At 41.2% G+C, this 17772-nt stretch overlaps 1 protein-coding gene across 2 annotated transcripts in view; it reads right to left on the reverse strand.

Annotated features, from left to right (window-relative positions):
- The window catches only part of LOC103614052 (pro-neuregulin-1, membrane-bound isoform-like), a 206196-nt gene that overhangs the window by 12377 nt on the left and 176047 nt on the right, over positions 1-17772 (reverse strand). For both annotated transcript variants that reach the window (XM_017730918.1, XM_017730924.1), the window contains exon 3: positions 5547-5724. In XM_017730918.1, coding sequence (XP_017586407.1) covers positions 5547-5724 — 178 coding nt within the window. The remainder of the gene's footprint in view (positions 1-5546; positions 5725-17772) is intronic.

Consider the following 17772-nt stretch of genomic DNA (forward strand, 5'->3'; position numbering starts at 1 on the left):
TGCTTTTGGGCGTCTCGCCCTTCCCTGCCTCTATGTGAAGATCCTGCTGCTGAGGAGTCAGCCCTGTGGCCCTCATGGAATGAAAGCAGCATGCTAGGTGGACCCCTCTCTCCCAGAAACATGCATGACAAGAGTTTCCCCTCATGTCCTGAAAGAGGACTGCTTTTCTGAGGCCACTGGGCTTGCAAGAGGGAGGAGCAGCCAAGCCAGGATTAGCAATTTACTCAGGTTTACTCAAATGGTAAAGAAATGAATAGCTGAGTATTTGGGCTCCCTTCTCAGGAAACATTAGGAGCCCAGTTCCCAGTGCTGAATTAATTTACTGGGCTGCACTTCAGACAGCATACAAGAACAGACTCTAGCTGGTGGCAACCATTAATATATATGAGAAAAAAGTGGTAGAGGCACTGACAGAGGTGTCCAAAAGTTGAATGCTACTGGACCTTTGTGTGAAAATTTTACACCTGACTAACAGCTATGCTTATACAACAGTAAAAGTGGTTTGCTTTTTAATTTGCCTGCCCGCCTTCGCAACAGCCTGTTGAGGGCCTGGCCAGGAATGTCGTGCATTGTTCTACACCACCTAACAGCTTGTGTGGACATGTGGTATTTCCTATATTGCAACAGGTTATCTCTCAGCCATACTTGCAGACACTTGTCTAGATGGAGAGGGAGCTGTAGCCTTAGGAAGCTTCAAAAGCCAAAGTTTTTAAGAGGCTTACTGTTTTTAAGAATTCACTGTAACCCAGTGAAAAGGAAGGAAGCACAGCTGCAGCTACATCACTTTAATGCGGACACCCAATGGATATTTGCTGCAATCTTTTCCATATATTAAGTAATATTGATGCAAACTACTTTTGTGGCATGCTTGGCTTTGTGAAGAAACTCTCTGCCCTGCACATTTATTTTTATTGTTTTTGTTTTACTTGATACATATGGGAAAAGGCAAGGAATTGTGTCTTCCTTTTACGATTTTATTATTACATTACAATAGGTGAAGCAACAATATTTCTTACAAATACATTTCCAAGAAGGCAAATTTACTCTTGGTTTTAGAAAAAAACCCTGTAAGAAGTTTTGTCTCTGAGAGCAGGAGAAATAGTATGAATATTTATAGCCTTAAAAATATCATTGAGAGGTATTGGGACAGAATTCAAAAGAGTCAGAGCAGAAGATGACTCATTAATGGCTGTAAATGAAGCAGTTTCCTAGCAATACAGTACTCCAACAGTACTCACTTAGAGCCCCTGATAAGGGATTTTGTTTTTAAAGGCTTGTCCTTTTCTCAAACTATACCATGCTACTCCAAAAAAAATGCCACTCCCTGTAAGATTTGCTTCTGCTGAATCTTTAGCTCATTGCCACTATGACACTGCTGAGCTTGTATTCATACATGAAGGGTAAAGAAACACATCTGCAGAATGCAGTCCCAGCCCACCTTATCTGATTGCTTGAATTCATTTTGCTTCCAGTCTCCATCTGTCATCCAGAATTGCCTGTCTGCAGGCAAATATCCAGGCTAAGCTTGGGTGAAGCTCAAGGAACAGGGCACTTACACACACAGTTTCCTCACGCACTGCTGCACCCAAAGCCAACAGCTGTAAGTGGCAAACACCTTGTCTCTGCCACAAAAAACCCCCAACTCTGATAAGGGAGTCTCTCTTCATGTAATGAAGAGCACCTGACTTGTACAGCACACTGTCCAAACCAATAATGTACAGGTCTCACCTGCATTTGAAATCAGAGAAGGAAAATGATAGGCTATCATTTTCCATGGGAAATGTTAGCTGGTAGGTGAAAAACCCTTGTCTGGGGTCTGTTTTCTCTGTATCTCTACTGTCACAAAGAAATAGCTTAGACCCTGGACATACAAATCAACCAATCATGGCCTCACCAATCATCAGCAATCAGCAGCAGAAACTCACTGACTGCACGCTCTTACTCAGACAAATTTGAATGAGTGCTTTAAATGTCTTTTATTAAAATGTAAAGTCATTCAGTATCTCTTGACTCTCCAGTGTAATGAGAAGGAATATAGCCATTTAGTGGATTCACCTGCTGTACTGTCATAGAAGTATAAAATCAGAGTAGTTTGCGTTGGCAGGGTCCTTAAAGATCAATAGTTCCAACCCACTTTCCATGGACAGGGGCATCTTTCACTGGACCTGGTTACTCAGAAAGCCTCACCCTTCCTGGCCTTGGAACACTTCCAAGGATAGGGAATCCACAAGCTTTCTGGGCTACAGGTGTCAGTGCCTCCCCACACTCACAGTAAAAAATGTCTTCCTAATACCTAACCTAAAACTACCCTTCTTCAGTTCAGGGAGATTCCCCTTGTCATGTCACTCCACACCCCTGTAAAAAGTCCTTCTCCAACCTTCTTGTAGCCCTCCCTTCAGGCACTGAAAGGTGCTGTAAGGTCTTCCCAAAGACTTCTCCTCTCCAGGGTGAACAGTCCCCACTCTCTCAGCCTGTCTTCATAGAAGGGGTGCTCCAGCCCAATGATCAACCTAATGGCTCTTCTCTGGACTCACTCCAACATGTCCATGTCTTTCTTGTGTTGGGGGCCCCAGAGATGGACACAGTAGTCCAGGTGGGGCCATCACATGCTGGGGCTCGGCACCCTCTGAATCAACCACCCTGAAACCATCCTAGGGAGCTTGGAAGAGTGAAACTGTTTGACAGGCAAAGCAGTCTTTGGAAGGCTAAGCTTTGAGGAAGCCTGCATTGCCACAGGGGCTTCTGAACTCTTAAAACACTAAGAAAACAGCATCTGCTCCACTTTGGCAAATCTTTTGATCCAGTACTATTCACACTGGCCAATGTGCCCAGAACCACCAAGCTGATGTATTATCTTTTCCTTGCCTACTTCAGGTATAAAGCTAAGGTCTTCATTTTTAATTTCTGAGGTAGACGCTTCATCATACTGCCAGATATTTTGCAGTTTGTTAAAAACCTAAGACTATTTAGCTTTAGCTCTGGCTATGTAGCTGAACGAAAGAAACATTTATTTTTATTCCAACAATAAACAGGTTTTATTCTGCCATCCCACAATGAAGGGTGATTTCTTGCAAAATACTACGTGGTAGAAGTCAGTGGCCATTGGGCACTAGATATAAACTTTGTGAGGTTTTGGTAAATGTTAGAAAATGTTATTTTCAAGTGTTTGGATTGAAGATGTCAATAAGGCTGTGGTACTCTGCATGCTAATGGTTCTTCAGAAACACAGCCTACTTTTTACGTAGCCATTTGAACTTTAAAACAAACATTAATCCCAGACAGCTTATCAGCTACTCTAACCTTCACACTTGATGTTTCTCACACTTGGTAACAGTAAAAAATTCACACTAAAATGCTTGTTGTAACAATACAGCAGCATGTGAACATGACAAACATTTATCAGTGGGCTATAATGAAAAAACGCACAGAATATAAGTGGGGAAAAAACTCCTTGATCTGATACTCCTCTAATTTGCAATGGGATCTTTTTAATGTGGCTTTGCTTACTGAAACGTGTATGTCTTTTTATGCATTCATTTACACTGCATTTTTCCCCACTCTTCTTTAGCTTTACAACTCGTGTCTGTCCCACTTTTCATCAAAATAAAATCCATTTTCTCTTAAGCTGTTCATTTCTACTCACTCCTGGATGTACACATGAATAGCAAAAGAAGAAATGGCAAAGCACTGACACATCCCCAAATTAAAATGTCAAAGTAGGAAGGCAGAGAAAATCCTTCAGATGTCAGCAGACATCCCTTGTCTTTCCCCCTTTTGTACTCTACATCTAGTGACTTTCATGTCTCTAACTGGAAGTGCTTCTCCATTCCACACTGACATTTCCAAAACACAGGAGAGAAATTCCAGCAATGAGTGGTATCATTGTGACTGGGGAAGCACAAATGTGTGAAATACAGGTCAAAGCCTGCGCCCTGTCCACTTACGGTGAGTGAAGATGACTTGGTTATTTCTATCTTCCACAAAAAGGCACAATTTTAGTCTTTTTCATTATGTATCTTTTGGAGAATTTTAAACACTTTTTGGCACATCAAGCTCAAAAATAATCTCACACACTCCACATGCATCAATATCAAATCAATAGCAATCAGTTTCCCTTCTGACAGCTCCTCAAACCTTTTTGGGGGCAAAAAAACCACAGAGAAGTGAACTGGCAAAAGGCAGTTCCTGATTCAATGCTGAACTGATAAAGTCCAGCCCCAGAAAGTGAAATCCTAGCCCCAGTGAGTTTGGTCAATCAGCATCAGCCAAAATGTAAGTGGAGAAAATACTGATTGCTGCTCACAGGCAGCACTGGGTTGCTGGGAAAGCTGAAGGCTAGGCTCTGATCTGAACATTTTCTTTACAGAATAGACTGAAAATACAACTCTGACGGAGACATATGGCTCTGCAAATGAGTCCAGACAATTTGCCAGGCTATCTGCCACCTGGAACAGCTCCATTTTGCAAATGCTGGAAGGAGACATCACAGGTTCCTTCTTGACATCTGTGTGACTGTGGCATGGGGGCTGTGGTGATGCTGCTCTGCCCCTCTCCATGTTTCACCTTGTGCCCCAGGCTGGGGTACAAGAAACTTCAAAGGAGGGCAGGATTTCTGAATTTTAACCTGAATAACTCTAAAAGGTCAAATGTCTATTTGACTATGGCTTGCTTTGTCTAGCAAGGTGAGCCCTGACACAAAGTATGGGGGCACTGAACACCTTGGAAAGAAAAATCTCTTGCAGAGTCCATTCCAAACCTTCTGTGTCTTGAATGAAGGGAAGGCATGCCATAGTGCAGCAGAGAGCAGCCCTACCTACAGAGAGCAGAAGTGAGAGTTGAAAGACTGTGTTCAAATAGATTTTCGTAGCTGGTGACAATTAAAACTTTTTAACCTAGCCAACAAACTAGAGATCAAACAGTAAAAGCCTTCTTCTGTCTCAATGCAGCAAAAGCACTCTCCCCTGCAGAAACAAGGCACCAGTCCATCTTTTGGCACTGGTCATCAGTCACATGTAGGGGGCACTTTCCACCAGACAGGAGGATAGGATTTGCATGCTTTGCTATTCATCACTACTGCATGCTTGCATAAGACATTCAGAGCTAATGAGGACAGCATCCAGCCCTTCTTAAGGACTAAACTGCTTGAAAAGCAAATCTCTAAAATATTTCAAAATCTGCACTCCTTTGACGATTTTAAGTGTTCTTTGATTTTAGACAATAAACATAAGGTACCTCTGTTCTTGTTAGCAGTTTAAAAATGGCCTGTCTCCAAGGTTTACTGGTTAAAATCATAGCCTTTGGCTATCAGAAAACAGATATAAATTGAAAAGGGAAAATTAATTATGAAATCTTTATACCACACTCACACTTCATTCATACTTTAAGGAAAAAAAACACTGGTGTCTGTTTCCTTAAATTTTCTTCCTCTGTGACTCACAGCTTTCAGCTTTGTGTTACTCCAGTTAACAACTTCAATGCTTGTGTTCTGGTGAACATCACTTCCCAGCCCTCCAAGCCCCACTTGAGAGATATTACTTCGTACTTACTTTTGTTTTTTTGGGATCTTGATATTTTCCGGTCTGTTTCTTTTGGTTATTTCCTTCCCATTCTTTAACCATTTGAATCTGAGCGCAGGATACTCTGAAGTGGTTTCACACCTTAGCACTAGCTTCTGACCCACAGCAGCCTCTTGGTTTTTCATTTCCTTCAATTTGAGGGGCACCGCTAAAGAAATAAAAGAGTGTGCTGGTGATTAGGCCATCCTCAAAAGGGAAAACATCGCTTACTCAAGTTGAGCTAGGCAAGTCATGGAGAGCGAAACCCCAACCAGACTAACAATGCTTCTGCAAAACCCCATGAAAAACAAGGATGTGTACTGTCCTTAAAGCATAAGGACACATTTAATGACAGCCTACTTTGACCCTTTGGAGCTCTCCTACGACAGTCTTACAACTTGCAAGCCACAGCGAGAACCAAAGTGCTGCTTCTGAATACAGCATGGAGCACTAACAACATTATTTGATTGTGTGCACCTAGGGACAAGACAGCACACCGTGGCAGGCACCTCTGGTTGGTAACACAGAAAGGCAAAGGGAGGGTATCTTGCTGCTTTACTAATTTCAATTGCTATGAGTCACGGGCTACCCAAAGGCTCCAGGTGCAACTGATCTGACACAGAGTTAAAAGCATAAATATAAGCTCTACAGCCTCCCTCGTCTCAGGGAAAGGCTTTTGCTACAGCCAAACATTATAACCCACATTATACACCTACCTCAAACCTCAGCTTGGCCATATCCTTTCCCTGAGGCAAAAGACAACAGGCTTGGAAGCCCATCAACAGAATCAATATCAATTAAGGGTATTTTGGACCCAGAAGGGGACACTGCATTGAAAAGGCTCAGCCAACACACTTAGGGTTCCAGCTGATGCATCTCAATTTCTACTGTGTTGTAGCAATAACGTTTCTTGTATGTGTAAACCTCAAACCATTTCAGGCTTTCTAAGTTATAGACCTCTAATATTACACATGAGTCCTGGTCTTTGAGCACAGGCTTCACAGGAAGATGCAGTCCCTTTGTGAGATGCTACCCTTCATTTGACCCCGTGTGCTAGCTGTAAACCAGCCACTTCTGTGCTCCAGTGTATAGGCAAAACACCTATACTTGACCTTGCTTCCCCTGAGGCTTAAGATAACACCTTTACCACACAAACAGGGAGGGCTAATATGGGGTACTGCAGCTGGTCTGCTGATGGGTGATAGCCTGTAAGTCCATCCTCGCTCAGCTGCGCCCTGCCTGAATCTCCAGGGAGTCACTATTGCTGTGCAGTACCTCCAGCAGCAGGGCATTTTGTTTCTTGAACAGTTGTAATATTGTCCAAGGACACAAATGGCCATCCTGGTCAAATGATTCTCCATAAGATGCAGACCAGGCACCCAAAGAGACACCAAAAAGTCTCCAACAGAGTCCTGTGCAAGAAAATGTCCTAACAAACTGGACACTCTTGATTATGTTTTGGTATATGTTCCTCATGCGTTTGTGGGGACTTGCTGATCAGTTGCCCTTAATTATGATTCCAATAAAACAAAAAACAAGCAGCACCATCACAGCCATAATTATGAGAAGCCTGAATAAAGAACAAATATGCACATGCCCAGTAAGTGTGTGACTGTTGAAGGCAGCATGGCCTGTCCCACACGTAAGGCAGCCTTCCTCACCCCAGGAAAGCCCAGGGAAACACTTAATTCCCTGGAAATTGAGCCCTGAGCGGCATAAACAGTGGTAGTTGGGAAAATGTGGTCTGCAGTGAGTGACCAAATGAAGTGATGCTGCGACACCAGCAGAAGACAGAAGAGGGACAGAGTAGTCTTCCATAATTAAAAAGTGTCTGATTAAGAAGAAAGTGACAACCTTTTCTGTGTTCCTCGGTTGGCGTGGACAACAAGTTTGTGAAAGGAAGCGTTCTAGACATCAGCAAAATGTCTGAGAGGGAGACTTCTCTGGGAATGGCATCCATGGATGTTGTACATGTGGGGTACATGCACAGCTGTCAGGGTGGCATTGTGATGGATCAGGTAAAGGCCCAGCATTTCATGACCAGAAAATCTTTTCATATGTTGGTTTCCATTTTCTCCCACTCCCCCGGATAATTTTGGAAATTTCAGTGTGTTCTCAAAATGCTATGAAAACAATTTTTGATTTTGGAAAAACAAGTGCCCACACACCATCCTGAAACCAATATGTTTAAATACATACACTTTTATAAGTGTGTGTTTGTATATATATATATTCATTTATATAAGAACACACATAAGTATTGTCTGAATATAAATATTATATTTTTAAAAATAATAATATTTAAAAATTCCAACAAAAATAATTAGCATTAAGTAAGAGCCTTACTACTGAGGCTTGTGCTGACCATTTCATTCTGTCATTAAAGAGTTAAGGTTATAGTCTTTTGTCACTATGTAAGAAAATGAGCTGCAGAGGTTTGAAATACAAAGGCAGTATTTCTTATTTTACCATATTTCACTTGTTATAGTCCTAGTCCATATCTTGCATAAATTAAAAGCATAACCACAATTGCATGGATGAAAATTTTTGTGCTAAAGACTTCAACTAGTTATGGGTTGTTCTTTCAACATAGCAATGTGAAACTGGGAATAAAAGAGAGATGCCATTTTGTTCCTGATTTTTATTTTAATTCAGTATTATCTGCTCAAAATGACTTGCAGATTTTTTCCTCCATCAGAGCTGTCAGTGAAAAAAAGAAAAGTGTTAAATTAATATGCTCAACTCTTGCCATAATTCAGGAGTTACCGGGAAACATAAAAGAGGATTTAATCAATGGCAGTGACCCTCACTAATTCACAGTAACTCGCTGTCCAAGCATGCAGGCTCTCCAGGGAACACAGTAAAAGCTGTTCACAGACATGACAGAAAGGAGATTGTTTCTTTGGGGTTTTTTTATTCTTTTCATTTACACTATGTTTCTTTCCTTTCAGTCGCAGTTTCGCAAAAGTTAATCAGACCTGCCAGGCATATGAGAAAGCTTGTGCTGATAAAACTACAGCATTGTGCACTTGGATCAAGATCAGCTACAGCTTCCACTGTTGCAAGAGGTAACTGACTTTCATCACAGTCTGTGCCAATTCTACGGTGCTGGTAAGACAGGACCTTGTCTGCAGGGTAAAAATGCTTTTAGAAGAGACAAAAATGGTTATAATGATAACTAGACACGGCTCCCCCTGACGCTGCCCTCCCCTTGCCTCTTTACCCCTTCCCCCTTTGTCCTCACAGCATCTCCTGCCAGCTTGGCTCCTTTCCACTTCTCCTTGCGGTGCCTGTCACGCAGGACCACTCCTGCTGCTGGCGAGGCTTCTGCCCACTGTCTGAGGCAGGCAGGAACGAGGCAGGAAGGGCAAGGAAAACATTTTCTGCATTTCCTACATGTAGATGGAGGTTGAAATGCCATCAGGGACACAAGGATTTGGTCAAAATGAAAATGGAAGGGAGCCTCACAGCATTTCCTACAGGTCACTTTTTGGGCAGTGCTGTTATGAGCAGCTCTGGTATGGCAGCAGCAGGGCCCTTACACATGCCATCCATCACAGAATGACAAGGGCCAGGGAGCAAAGAAAACAGACAAATCCTGAAGAGAAAAAGCATAAACTGAGTGTGGAACTACCCTGAAAGAGGAGCTGCTTGAATGAAAGATGTGGTGGGGCATCTACTTTATCTGTATTCCTTGTGCCAAAATGGGGTAGGGCCTCATATTTAAGAGTAAATTAGACACACAGAAAGGCACCCAGGCTTTTCACACTACCCAGTCAGGATGTCTCTCTGTGACCCATGGTCCTCCCCTGCTTTGACAGACTTTCTAAGAAAGCAACAAGGGTGGTAACAGTGAGAGAACACAAAGCAGTGGACCTGTAGTGTCAGCAAAAGCCCCACACGGTTGGAAGGGTTTAACAGGCAAAAGCAAGCAAGGTGTTAGATCTTTCCTTATTAAGATGGCTTGAATAGCTGTCATTTTGTTAGCAATTTTTTTCAGAAACTTATGTCTGCTGGCCGGCATAATATCATTGCAGATAAGGAACACGCATTTCCATATTCTCTCTGCAAAAGACTCACTGATAATATATGACTGCAGATAACTTCTTCTCCCCGGACTTGTGAGTTTGGCAAAGAACATCAATCTCCTCACTTTCAGTATTTGATTGTATAGTTAATCTGCATGGAAGCTCAACACATTGAATAAATTAAACAGGAAACCTGCAAAATATTATCACACAACCACACTCAGCTGAAATTCCATGAGTGGTTGTTCTTACTTCCTTGTCTCTTCGTTCCCTAGGAAGGTGCAAAGCCTTTTGAGAGCCTGAGCACAGGAATGTATTAGGCATGCTTACCAGTAGGCACATGTGCAGAGTTTGCTGCACAAAATTGTGACCAACAGCTTGGTGAGGGGTAATAGAAGCCACCAGAATAACGCCCATTGCCTTGGCCTCAGACTTACTGCCTTTTTTTTTTTTTTTTTTGCATAATGCTCAAGGCAGGGAAGTAATGCAGGACAAATTATATTATTTCCAAAAGCCTTCTCCCCTTGCATATGAGATTATAATCAAGGTCAGGCTTATCATCAGCAGACCAGGTCTTCTGAATATATAAGCTACACTTTAAAATGTATACTGCTCCGACTTAGACAAAAAGCCTCCCCTCGAAGCCCCCAAAACCCTAACCAAACAAATAAAACAAAACCCCAAGCCAAACAACAACAAAAATCCACAAACAAACAAATAAAACCCACAAAAATTTGCATTGCATCTCTTGGTTTTAATCTTCCTATTATCTTCTCAGGCAACATTTGAATTTTGAACACTTTTCAAAATCTGCCTACTTCCTGCAAGCATGCTGAGTCTCTGTGCAGATTACCTACATGATAAAACACTGTGGGTAATGATAGGAGATAATCCCAAACAACCAGCTCTCCAACATACCACAATAACTGAACACAAGCTGAAGGACTGAAAAACCAAACAAATCATTTAGTTACTTAATGGGAATTTATGAATTCTTTTGGAAATACTGCCAGATACATTTCAGCTCTGGGTCTTGATACTTGAATACTTGTGTCTGTTGCTGAAGAGCAAAAGGAAAATGCAAACCTGACATTTGTCTTGAAGTACACATAAAACCAAGATCCACAGAATATCACCCATTCTAGTGATGTTAAAATGAAAATTTTACAAAAATTTTAGGTATTGCAAAGGCCAAAAGAAAGGGGAGCGACAAAGCAATGGCTAGCAACATGGTCAGGAGCCAAGAAATAGAGCAATAGAGAGATACAGCACTACAGACATGCTCTTTAAACACTGGAACAGCATGGAACCAGCAAATGCCTCTATAAATCAGAGTAACTACTCCCAAAAGCCAGTACAAATCCAACTGCTACTCTGATAACCTGACGGGTTTAGGTATGATGGTACTGAAGTCTCACTTGGTCCTTTCAAAGTAATGCAGCACCAACAAACCCATAGATCTGTACCTAAAATATTTGTTTATTTGGTGTGAGATGCTTTCAAGTGCATGCTATGTCATGCCAGTGTTCCTGGATATTTACTCCTAGCCAAGAAACTGCTCTGTGAGCTTGCATTAATCTTCTCTTTGTTCTCTCTGTCAGAAGCCCAGTAAACCCCTCCAATGAGAGTACCATGGGCCAATTCATAATTTGATCTTGGGAAGGCAGGATTTTCAACAGGACACTGAAAATGGGCATATGGAAGAAGTACTATGCACGCGGAGAAGGTCTCATTCCTGTTCCTCCCTGCCCAACCTCCACTTGACAAGCAAAAAGCATCTCCAGTGGAGTGAAAAAGGATGGTAGTGACAAAACAGCATGTCTAGAAGTATCGTGTCCAGGAGCAAAAGCCTGAGAGCACCCATTTATTCAGTGTAACATGATAGTGACAGGCTGTTCATTCTCCTGCAGACACTCAAGATATCAGTTTCTGAACTTAGGCCTCCTCAGAGACAGGGAACTGTGTTCAAAGCAAAATGTAGGTTTTGCAAGAGAAGCTGGGTGTGAGTGAGTGTCTAACCTAAAGATTATGATTTAAAGGTCAACACTTAATTTATTTACTGATGATCGTGTCTGCAGGAACACACTGCCTGATTACATTAAATACTCTCTCCTCTGATTCTCAGTGCTTCAGCTGACTCCAACTGGCTGCATCCCTGTTAAGCTTTGATCATCCTGTTAGACACTGTCAATATAAAAACCTGATCACACAGACTGAAAATGTGGGACAGTGTAATATCCACAATATGACATCCAACAAGTGATTCAGGGCAAACAGCTCGTAAAGTTGATGGAAGAATCTGCAGGTCCATATTTTACATACGCGAGTGTATCAAAGTGGACTCCAGAATCTTTACTTGAACACTACACTAAAATTACAGTAACTCAAAGCACAGAAATGCTGTGCAGGATAAATCCCATGGACTTCAAGGGGACTTGCAAGTACTCAGTAATTAAAATTTTTTTTTCACAAAAAATTTTGATTTAGGAGCTGAATTTCAGGATTGCAGCTTAAAGGAAGTTTGACTCAAGTTGTATGACTTGAAGTCAGATGATAGAAGGAAGTGCAATTTGCCACATCATAAATACATCTCTTTCTTTGCTCTCCAGTGTAAGAATGTCAACCACTAATTTCTAATTTTGCTTGAAAAAAAGCCATTCAGTAAGTCATGAAACAGAGGGCAATGCAGCTGATAGAACCACGTAAAAGCAAAGGCTGGAACTACACTGCTAACTTGTCTGGGTCTCAGTCTTCACTTTATGGCCAGAGTTGTAAGGTTCAGCCAACAGCCCAGATCATCGGGCAAATCCAGGATGGTAACACAGGTCCAAGGTCAAACCAAGAAATTGCTCTGTATAATCACTGGACTGAGAAGAATGGAAAACTTAAACTTTAGGTTTCAGCTGTGATACTTGTGTAGCCACATTGGTGTGCCCTAAGATCATGTTGTGAAGAAAAAACCCAAATGAATGGTAAAAATCCAGAGGTTATTTCTCTGCATTAGTGACAAAAATCCAGTTCTTTGGAAACTCCCTTTTTTCCTCCCTCTTTTTGGTAGAATTTGCTTTTTTAAACAGCTTCCTTAGAGCTTAAGACTTTCAATCCCGGGGCCTGAAAGTGCTGCAGCCATCTCCTCCTCTCCCTCTCAAATTTCGTATTCTCTGGCCCCCTCTTCTTCTGCCATCATCTGAAAACACAGAGATTCCTGTGTGTCAAATCCTGTAAGCTTTTCAGACCCTGTGAACTATATTATATTTTGAAACTCTTGTTTTCATCTCCTCTGGCCTCCAGTTGCTTCTCCACCCTTTCAGCGTTTCTCCACCATGCTCTTTCTCTTCACACTGTTCCAGCAAAGCTGGGATTCTCACATGCAAAGGACATGAGTCATTGCTTTGTTCTGATCCCCGTCATAGAGGCCCATTTTTGCTCCTGGTTTACACAGTTTTCTTGGCTTTGCAGCATTTTCTGATTCTGCAGTAGTTCCACTTCACAGACAAAGTGTACCATGCTGCAGCCAATAAATTGCCCAATGCAGATCTATCCATAGCAGGCTTTCACATGTCTAAAAATCTTCCTCCTCCTCCTGAGGCTATGAAAGTCTTAAGGGAAAGAATAACAATACACATCCAGCAACACTGCCAGCACACTTTTACGTCCCTGGTTAGAGGTATTCCTAATTAAGTATAGCATATTGTCCCTACTCCTCCAGTGAGATCTCAGTCATATATGTGCAGGAGAAAAAACCTGCATCAAGCAGAATTTAAAAAACATCAGACAATTTTATAGGCACAGGATTAACATAAACTTTCCCAGTATTATTTTCCATTTTGAACAAGAAAACCAGAAGGACCTCCTGTCCACAAGGATATCTTATTACAAAATGATAAAACACAGAGAGTAGGGAGTGTCATGACAGGTGAAATACAGTGGAAATGGTGGTCAGAAGGCAATTCCCCAAATGTGGAATGAAGGTTACCTTAATAGGTCACCACTAATCACCTCCCCCTGCATGGGTTCACAGGGCTAGAGTCACTGCCACCACCAATAAGGACACATGAGTAATCTGATCTTGGGGATGTAACCACTGGAAAGAATAATTAGCATACAGGAAGAACCAAAATGGAATTCCCCAAAACGATTGCCTCCTCAAAGACTCAAACAATCTCCCTCTCACAACGTTCACACAGAGGCCAGCACTCTTCACAAATTAGATGAGAAAATGTCTGGATATCCCAAGGCACAACTGGAAGTTTAGGAGGTTCATTTGTCTTCTACTGTTCCTCCCTGCAAAGAACCACTCACCCATGTTGAAATTTTGGGGTGGGAATGTGGAAAACCAAAGCTGAAACCTGTCTGCTGGCTTGCTTGACATGAACAGAAAGAAAATCAAATCACAGAAATGAATTTGGGAAAAACAAGATTAATTGGAGCCTTAAAATGAAGAAGTTGCTGTTGCATTACTGGGTGCATAAAATATTTACAGCAGTGTGAAGAATTTTGAAACTTTCAAGACACTGATTTGCTAATGCACAAATCAAACTTAACACTGTGGGTATGGTTCCTCATTCGCCACTTTCCTTCCCCTCCTCTCATTTAAATTCCTTGTGGTCAGCTCTCCTAGCAATACTCCCTTTCTAGGATTTGTGTGGGTGTTCAGCATAGGCTGTGGAAAGATGTAGGCCTACAAAAACATCTGTGTACTAAAAGACTGCACAGAAAAAACCTCTGGAAAGCAAGGGTAGTTCTTCCACTGCAGCCTCAAATGTTTTCTTAATAATTTTCTTCTGGTGTTGATCACAGAGCAGAGCATGTGCCAGGCCCATCCCAGCTATATAACACCTGAAAATTCAGTGTCTCCTGCCTCTGCCTGCCTGCCTTAAACTCCACCAGATAGAAAAGGAATGGAGGTATTGCTGGTGCCTCCATTCCTACGTCGTTTTGAAATATGACTGCTTTTGTACCTGCACCCTAAAGGAAAAATCACAAGGTCTGATAATTCCTGAAGTGACACACCCACAGCAAAAGGATGTGCTCTTCCCCAGGGGCACAGCACAACTAGTCCAGGTCACTTCAGGTGACAAAAGAAGTGGTCATAACTCGGAAGAGTCTGCTGGAAAAACAAAAAACCTTTTTTATTTATTTTTTTTTTAACAGAAGGAGAGTGCAAACATTTTAGCCAATGAGACAGAAAACCATTTGCCTCATTTCAGGAACTAGGGAACTGGATACACCCAGGCACTGCACAAAAATCATGAGCTCAAACCCAGCTCAGCAAAAATTTAAACATTGCATCTAACATTATGGAGTTGCACAGTGTGCAGAGAGATCTCATAATGTACCCTTCAATATAATTTACTTCCAACATACTTGAACTCCATATTTATAGTCTGCAGCTATGGCAAAACAGAAATGGAAACTGCAGTGAAAAGGAAGCATTTATGTCACAACTGTTGAAAATGTACATCCTATCTTCAAATGAAAACTTGAACAAAATTCTTACAAATACTGCTAAATACTTGCAATTGGGAACAGCTTGCAAAAATATATAATTGGAAGTATCTCCATTGGCTAAATTATTATGCAAGATTAGACATCCTTTTAAAGGTCAACCTCCAAAAAATCCATAACCACATGGTAAGTAAAGCGTGCAGAAACATGCCATGGTGCAGCAATCACTGGAGGAGGGACAAGGCAAATTATGCACCTCTGAAATGGTTTTTGGACTTAAGACAAAAGTTTAAAAATTATGCAGGGAAAATGACATGGCTCTTAAAAGTATATTCCAGATCAACAGTAGGTGCTGTAATTGCATACCAGGAAATGGGTGTGAATGGTAAGAATGATCCATACAGGAGTGGAATCGTCACACAAATACAGAAAAACTGTGACACAGATCTCCAGGCCATCAAGTCCAGCCTGGAGCTTCTGGTCTATAACAAGGTAGCCCACACTGCCAGGTCAATCATCTGTCAAGACCTCTCAATGGCCTTAAAATCCCTGAGTACATGAAAAAGACTAAAACATGCATCAAACAGTAATTATTTAACACTCTAACCCTTGTGATTGTGGCCACCGGTAGCTACTGTAAAGGAGGAATTACAGCTTTTATTGTAGAAGAGAAACATTCCTTAGGTAGAAGCCACAGGTGAACCTTGTGGAGCAGCTCAAATATATGAAGGGCAGTAAGCAATGTGTACTGAGCCTTATTCCCCAATCTAGAGTCTCCATTAGCAGAACAGCATTTATATGGTAAATTTTAGTTAAAAAGGAGGTGGAGAATAAATTCCTACTGCCGGCAAAAAGAATACAGACATGGTAAATCAAGTAAAACTCCCTTCCCCCACTACTTTTTTAAACTCACAACTGGTTTTTGTGTGTCACAGTTTTGGATAAAATCACAGCCTGAAAATTGATTATTTCAATTTTCCAGTATCCAGGACTTTATTTTCTATATGATAAGAACTGAAGGCCCAGCACAGAACTAAGGTAAAATTCAGGCCCTGTGAAAATAAAATGCTTTGTCATTGATTCGTTACAGCTAGACTTTCAGCCCAGAAGATGGAGAAATGTGCTACAGTTTTACTGAAGGGAAAAAACAGAGAATTTATCTATATCCAAATTTGCAGAGATCGAATTAAAACATAAGTAAATTACATTTAAACCAATGCAAAGTCTCACTGTGAACACCGATTTAAACTGATTTAAAGCCAATTTATGATTAAACTCACATTAAAATCAATTCCTTCATAAATTATGTTGAATCAATAAACTTCTGGATTAAATTAGTCCTAACAGGTCTTTCTAGAGGCAACACTCGCTCTGCTTCAACAGAATTAAGAAACTTGACTTTAATGACAATGACTTTGTGTGTTAACACTGATACATGCATTCATCATTCAGGGCAGAAAGACATCAATGTGATTATAAACTTCTGCACAAAAGGACTAATCAAACCAGTGTCCTATCCCTTTCTTAACCTCCATTTCATTTCATTCTCAGTGAAAAGACACTTGAGCACAATACAGTCATTTTTCTACTACTGAGCTGGAGATTTTTGTAGATCATCTTCAGTGATTTATCTGTTCCACATAATCTCTATTAGAAGTTTCAGTTTGTGGCCATTAGTGCAACAACAGGAAACTTTTTCTTTGCTTTTACTTCCTATCCAAGCCACCAACTTCAGCCATGGGTCACATGGACTGCATACACACAGCATGCAGCATAAAATGTGCTTTTTTGCTGCTGAAAAATTACTGAAGAGCACTAACAGAACAACTGCAAGCCAATCTGCAGCAAAGCTGTTTTCACAGAGTTGCACCAGACCACAAACCAGCTCTGTACAGGTTTGGACAGCTGAGCTGCAAGGAAGGCAGCAATATACATAATCCTTACTAAAACAACATAATAGAAAGTCTCACACTAGAGTACCCTGAGACAACTCCCCAGGAAAAAGTCCAGGTTAGGAAAAGCAAGAAGGTTCCCACCCTATGGTGCTGGCGTCACACTGCAGCTACCCAGCAGATTGCTTATCTATTTCTTGAAGAACCAGAAAAAAAATAAATTCTCCAGCCTCATCATGTGTGGGTACTGTGCCTCTCTGAAGCTATCTGAAGTAACTTCAAAATCTGTTAGACGAGGGGCTGCTCCTTATCAGGCACAGGAGGGATGCTTCCCCAGATGAGATCAAGAATGAAAACAGAGTCAAATCTCCTTTAGGGACGATCTGCATAGTGTTCAAACTAATCCTTACACAGTGCAGTCTTTTCCTTCTTTAATTGGTCTTAAAAAAAGAGGAAAAGAGGAAAAGAGGAAAAAGAAAGTGAAAAGAAGAAAAAGACAGAAGGAAAAAAGAAGGAAAGCAGAAGGAAAACAGAAGGAAAACAGAAGGATAAAGCAGGAAAAAAGAAAGAAAACAGAAGGAAAACAGAAGGAAAAAAGAAGGAAAAAAGAAGGAAAAAGAAAAAACACAACCCCCCCCAAGCAACAAAAAACCCCAACAACAACAAAAATCCCCCAAAGACCAGTCTTTCATAAACCAAACAAAACCACATTATCCTAAAAAGATGGTATCATGTCAAGTTCCAATCAAAATTTTCATTGAAAATAACATGTAACAGGCAGAATGCATAACTTTCTCCCCAACTGTGCTGAACTCTAGGGGGTTGCCAATCATTTCTTTTGTGCAGATT

The sequence above is a fragment of the Corvus brachyrhynchos genome, unplaced genomic scaffold (assembly GCF_000691975.1).
Source record: "Corvus brachyrhynchos isolate BGI_N302 unplaced genomic scaffold, ASM69197v1 scaffold881, whole genome shotgun sequence".
NCBI classification, from domain to species: Eukaryota; Metazoa; Chordata; class Aves; order Passeriformes; family Corvidae; genus Corvus; species Corvus brachyrhynchos.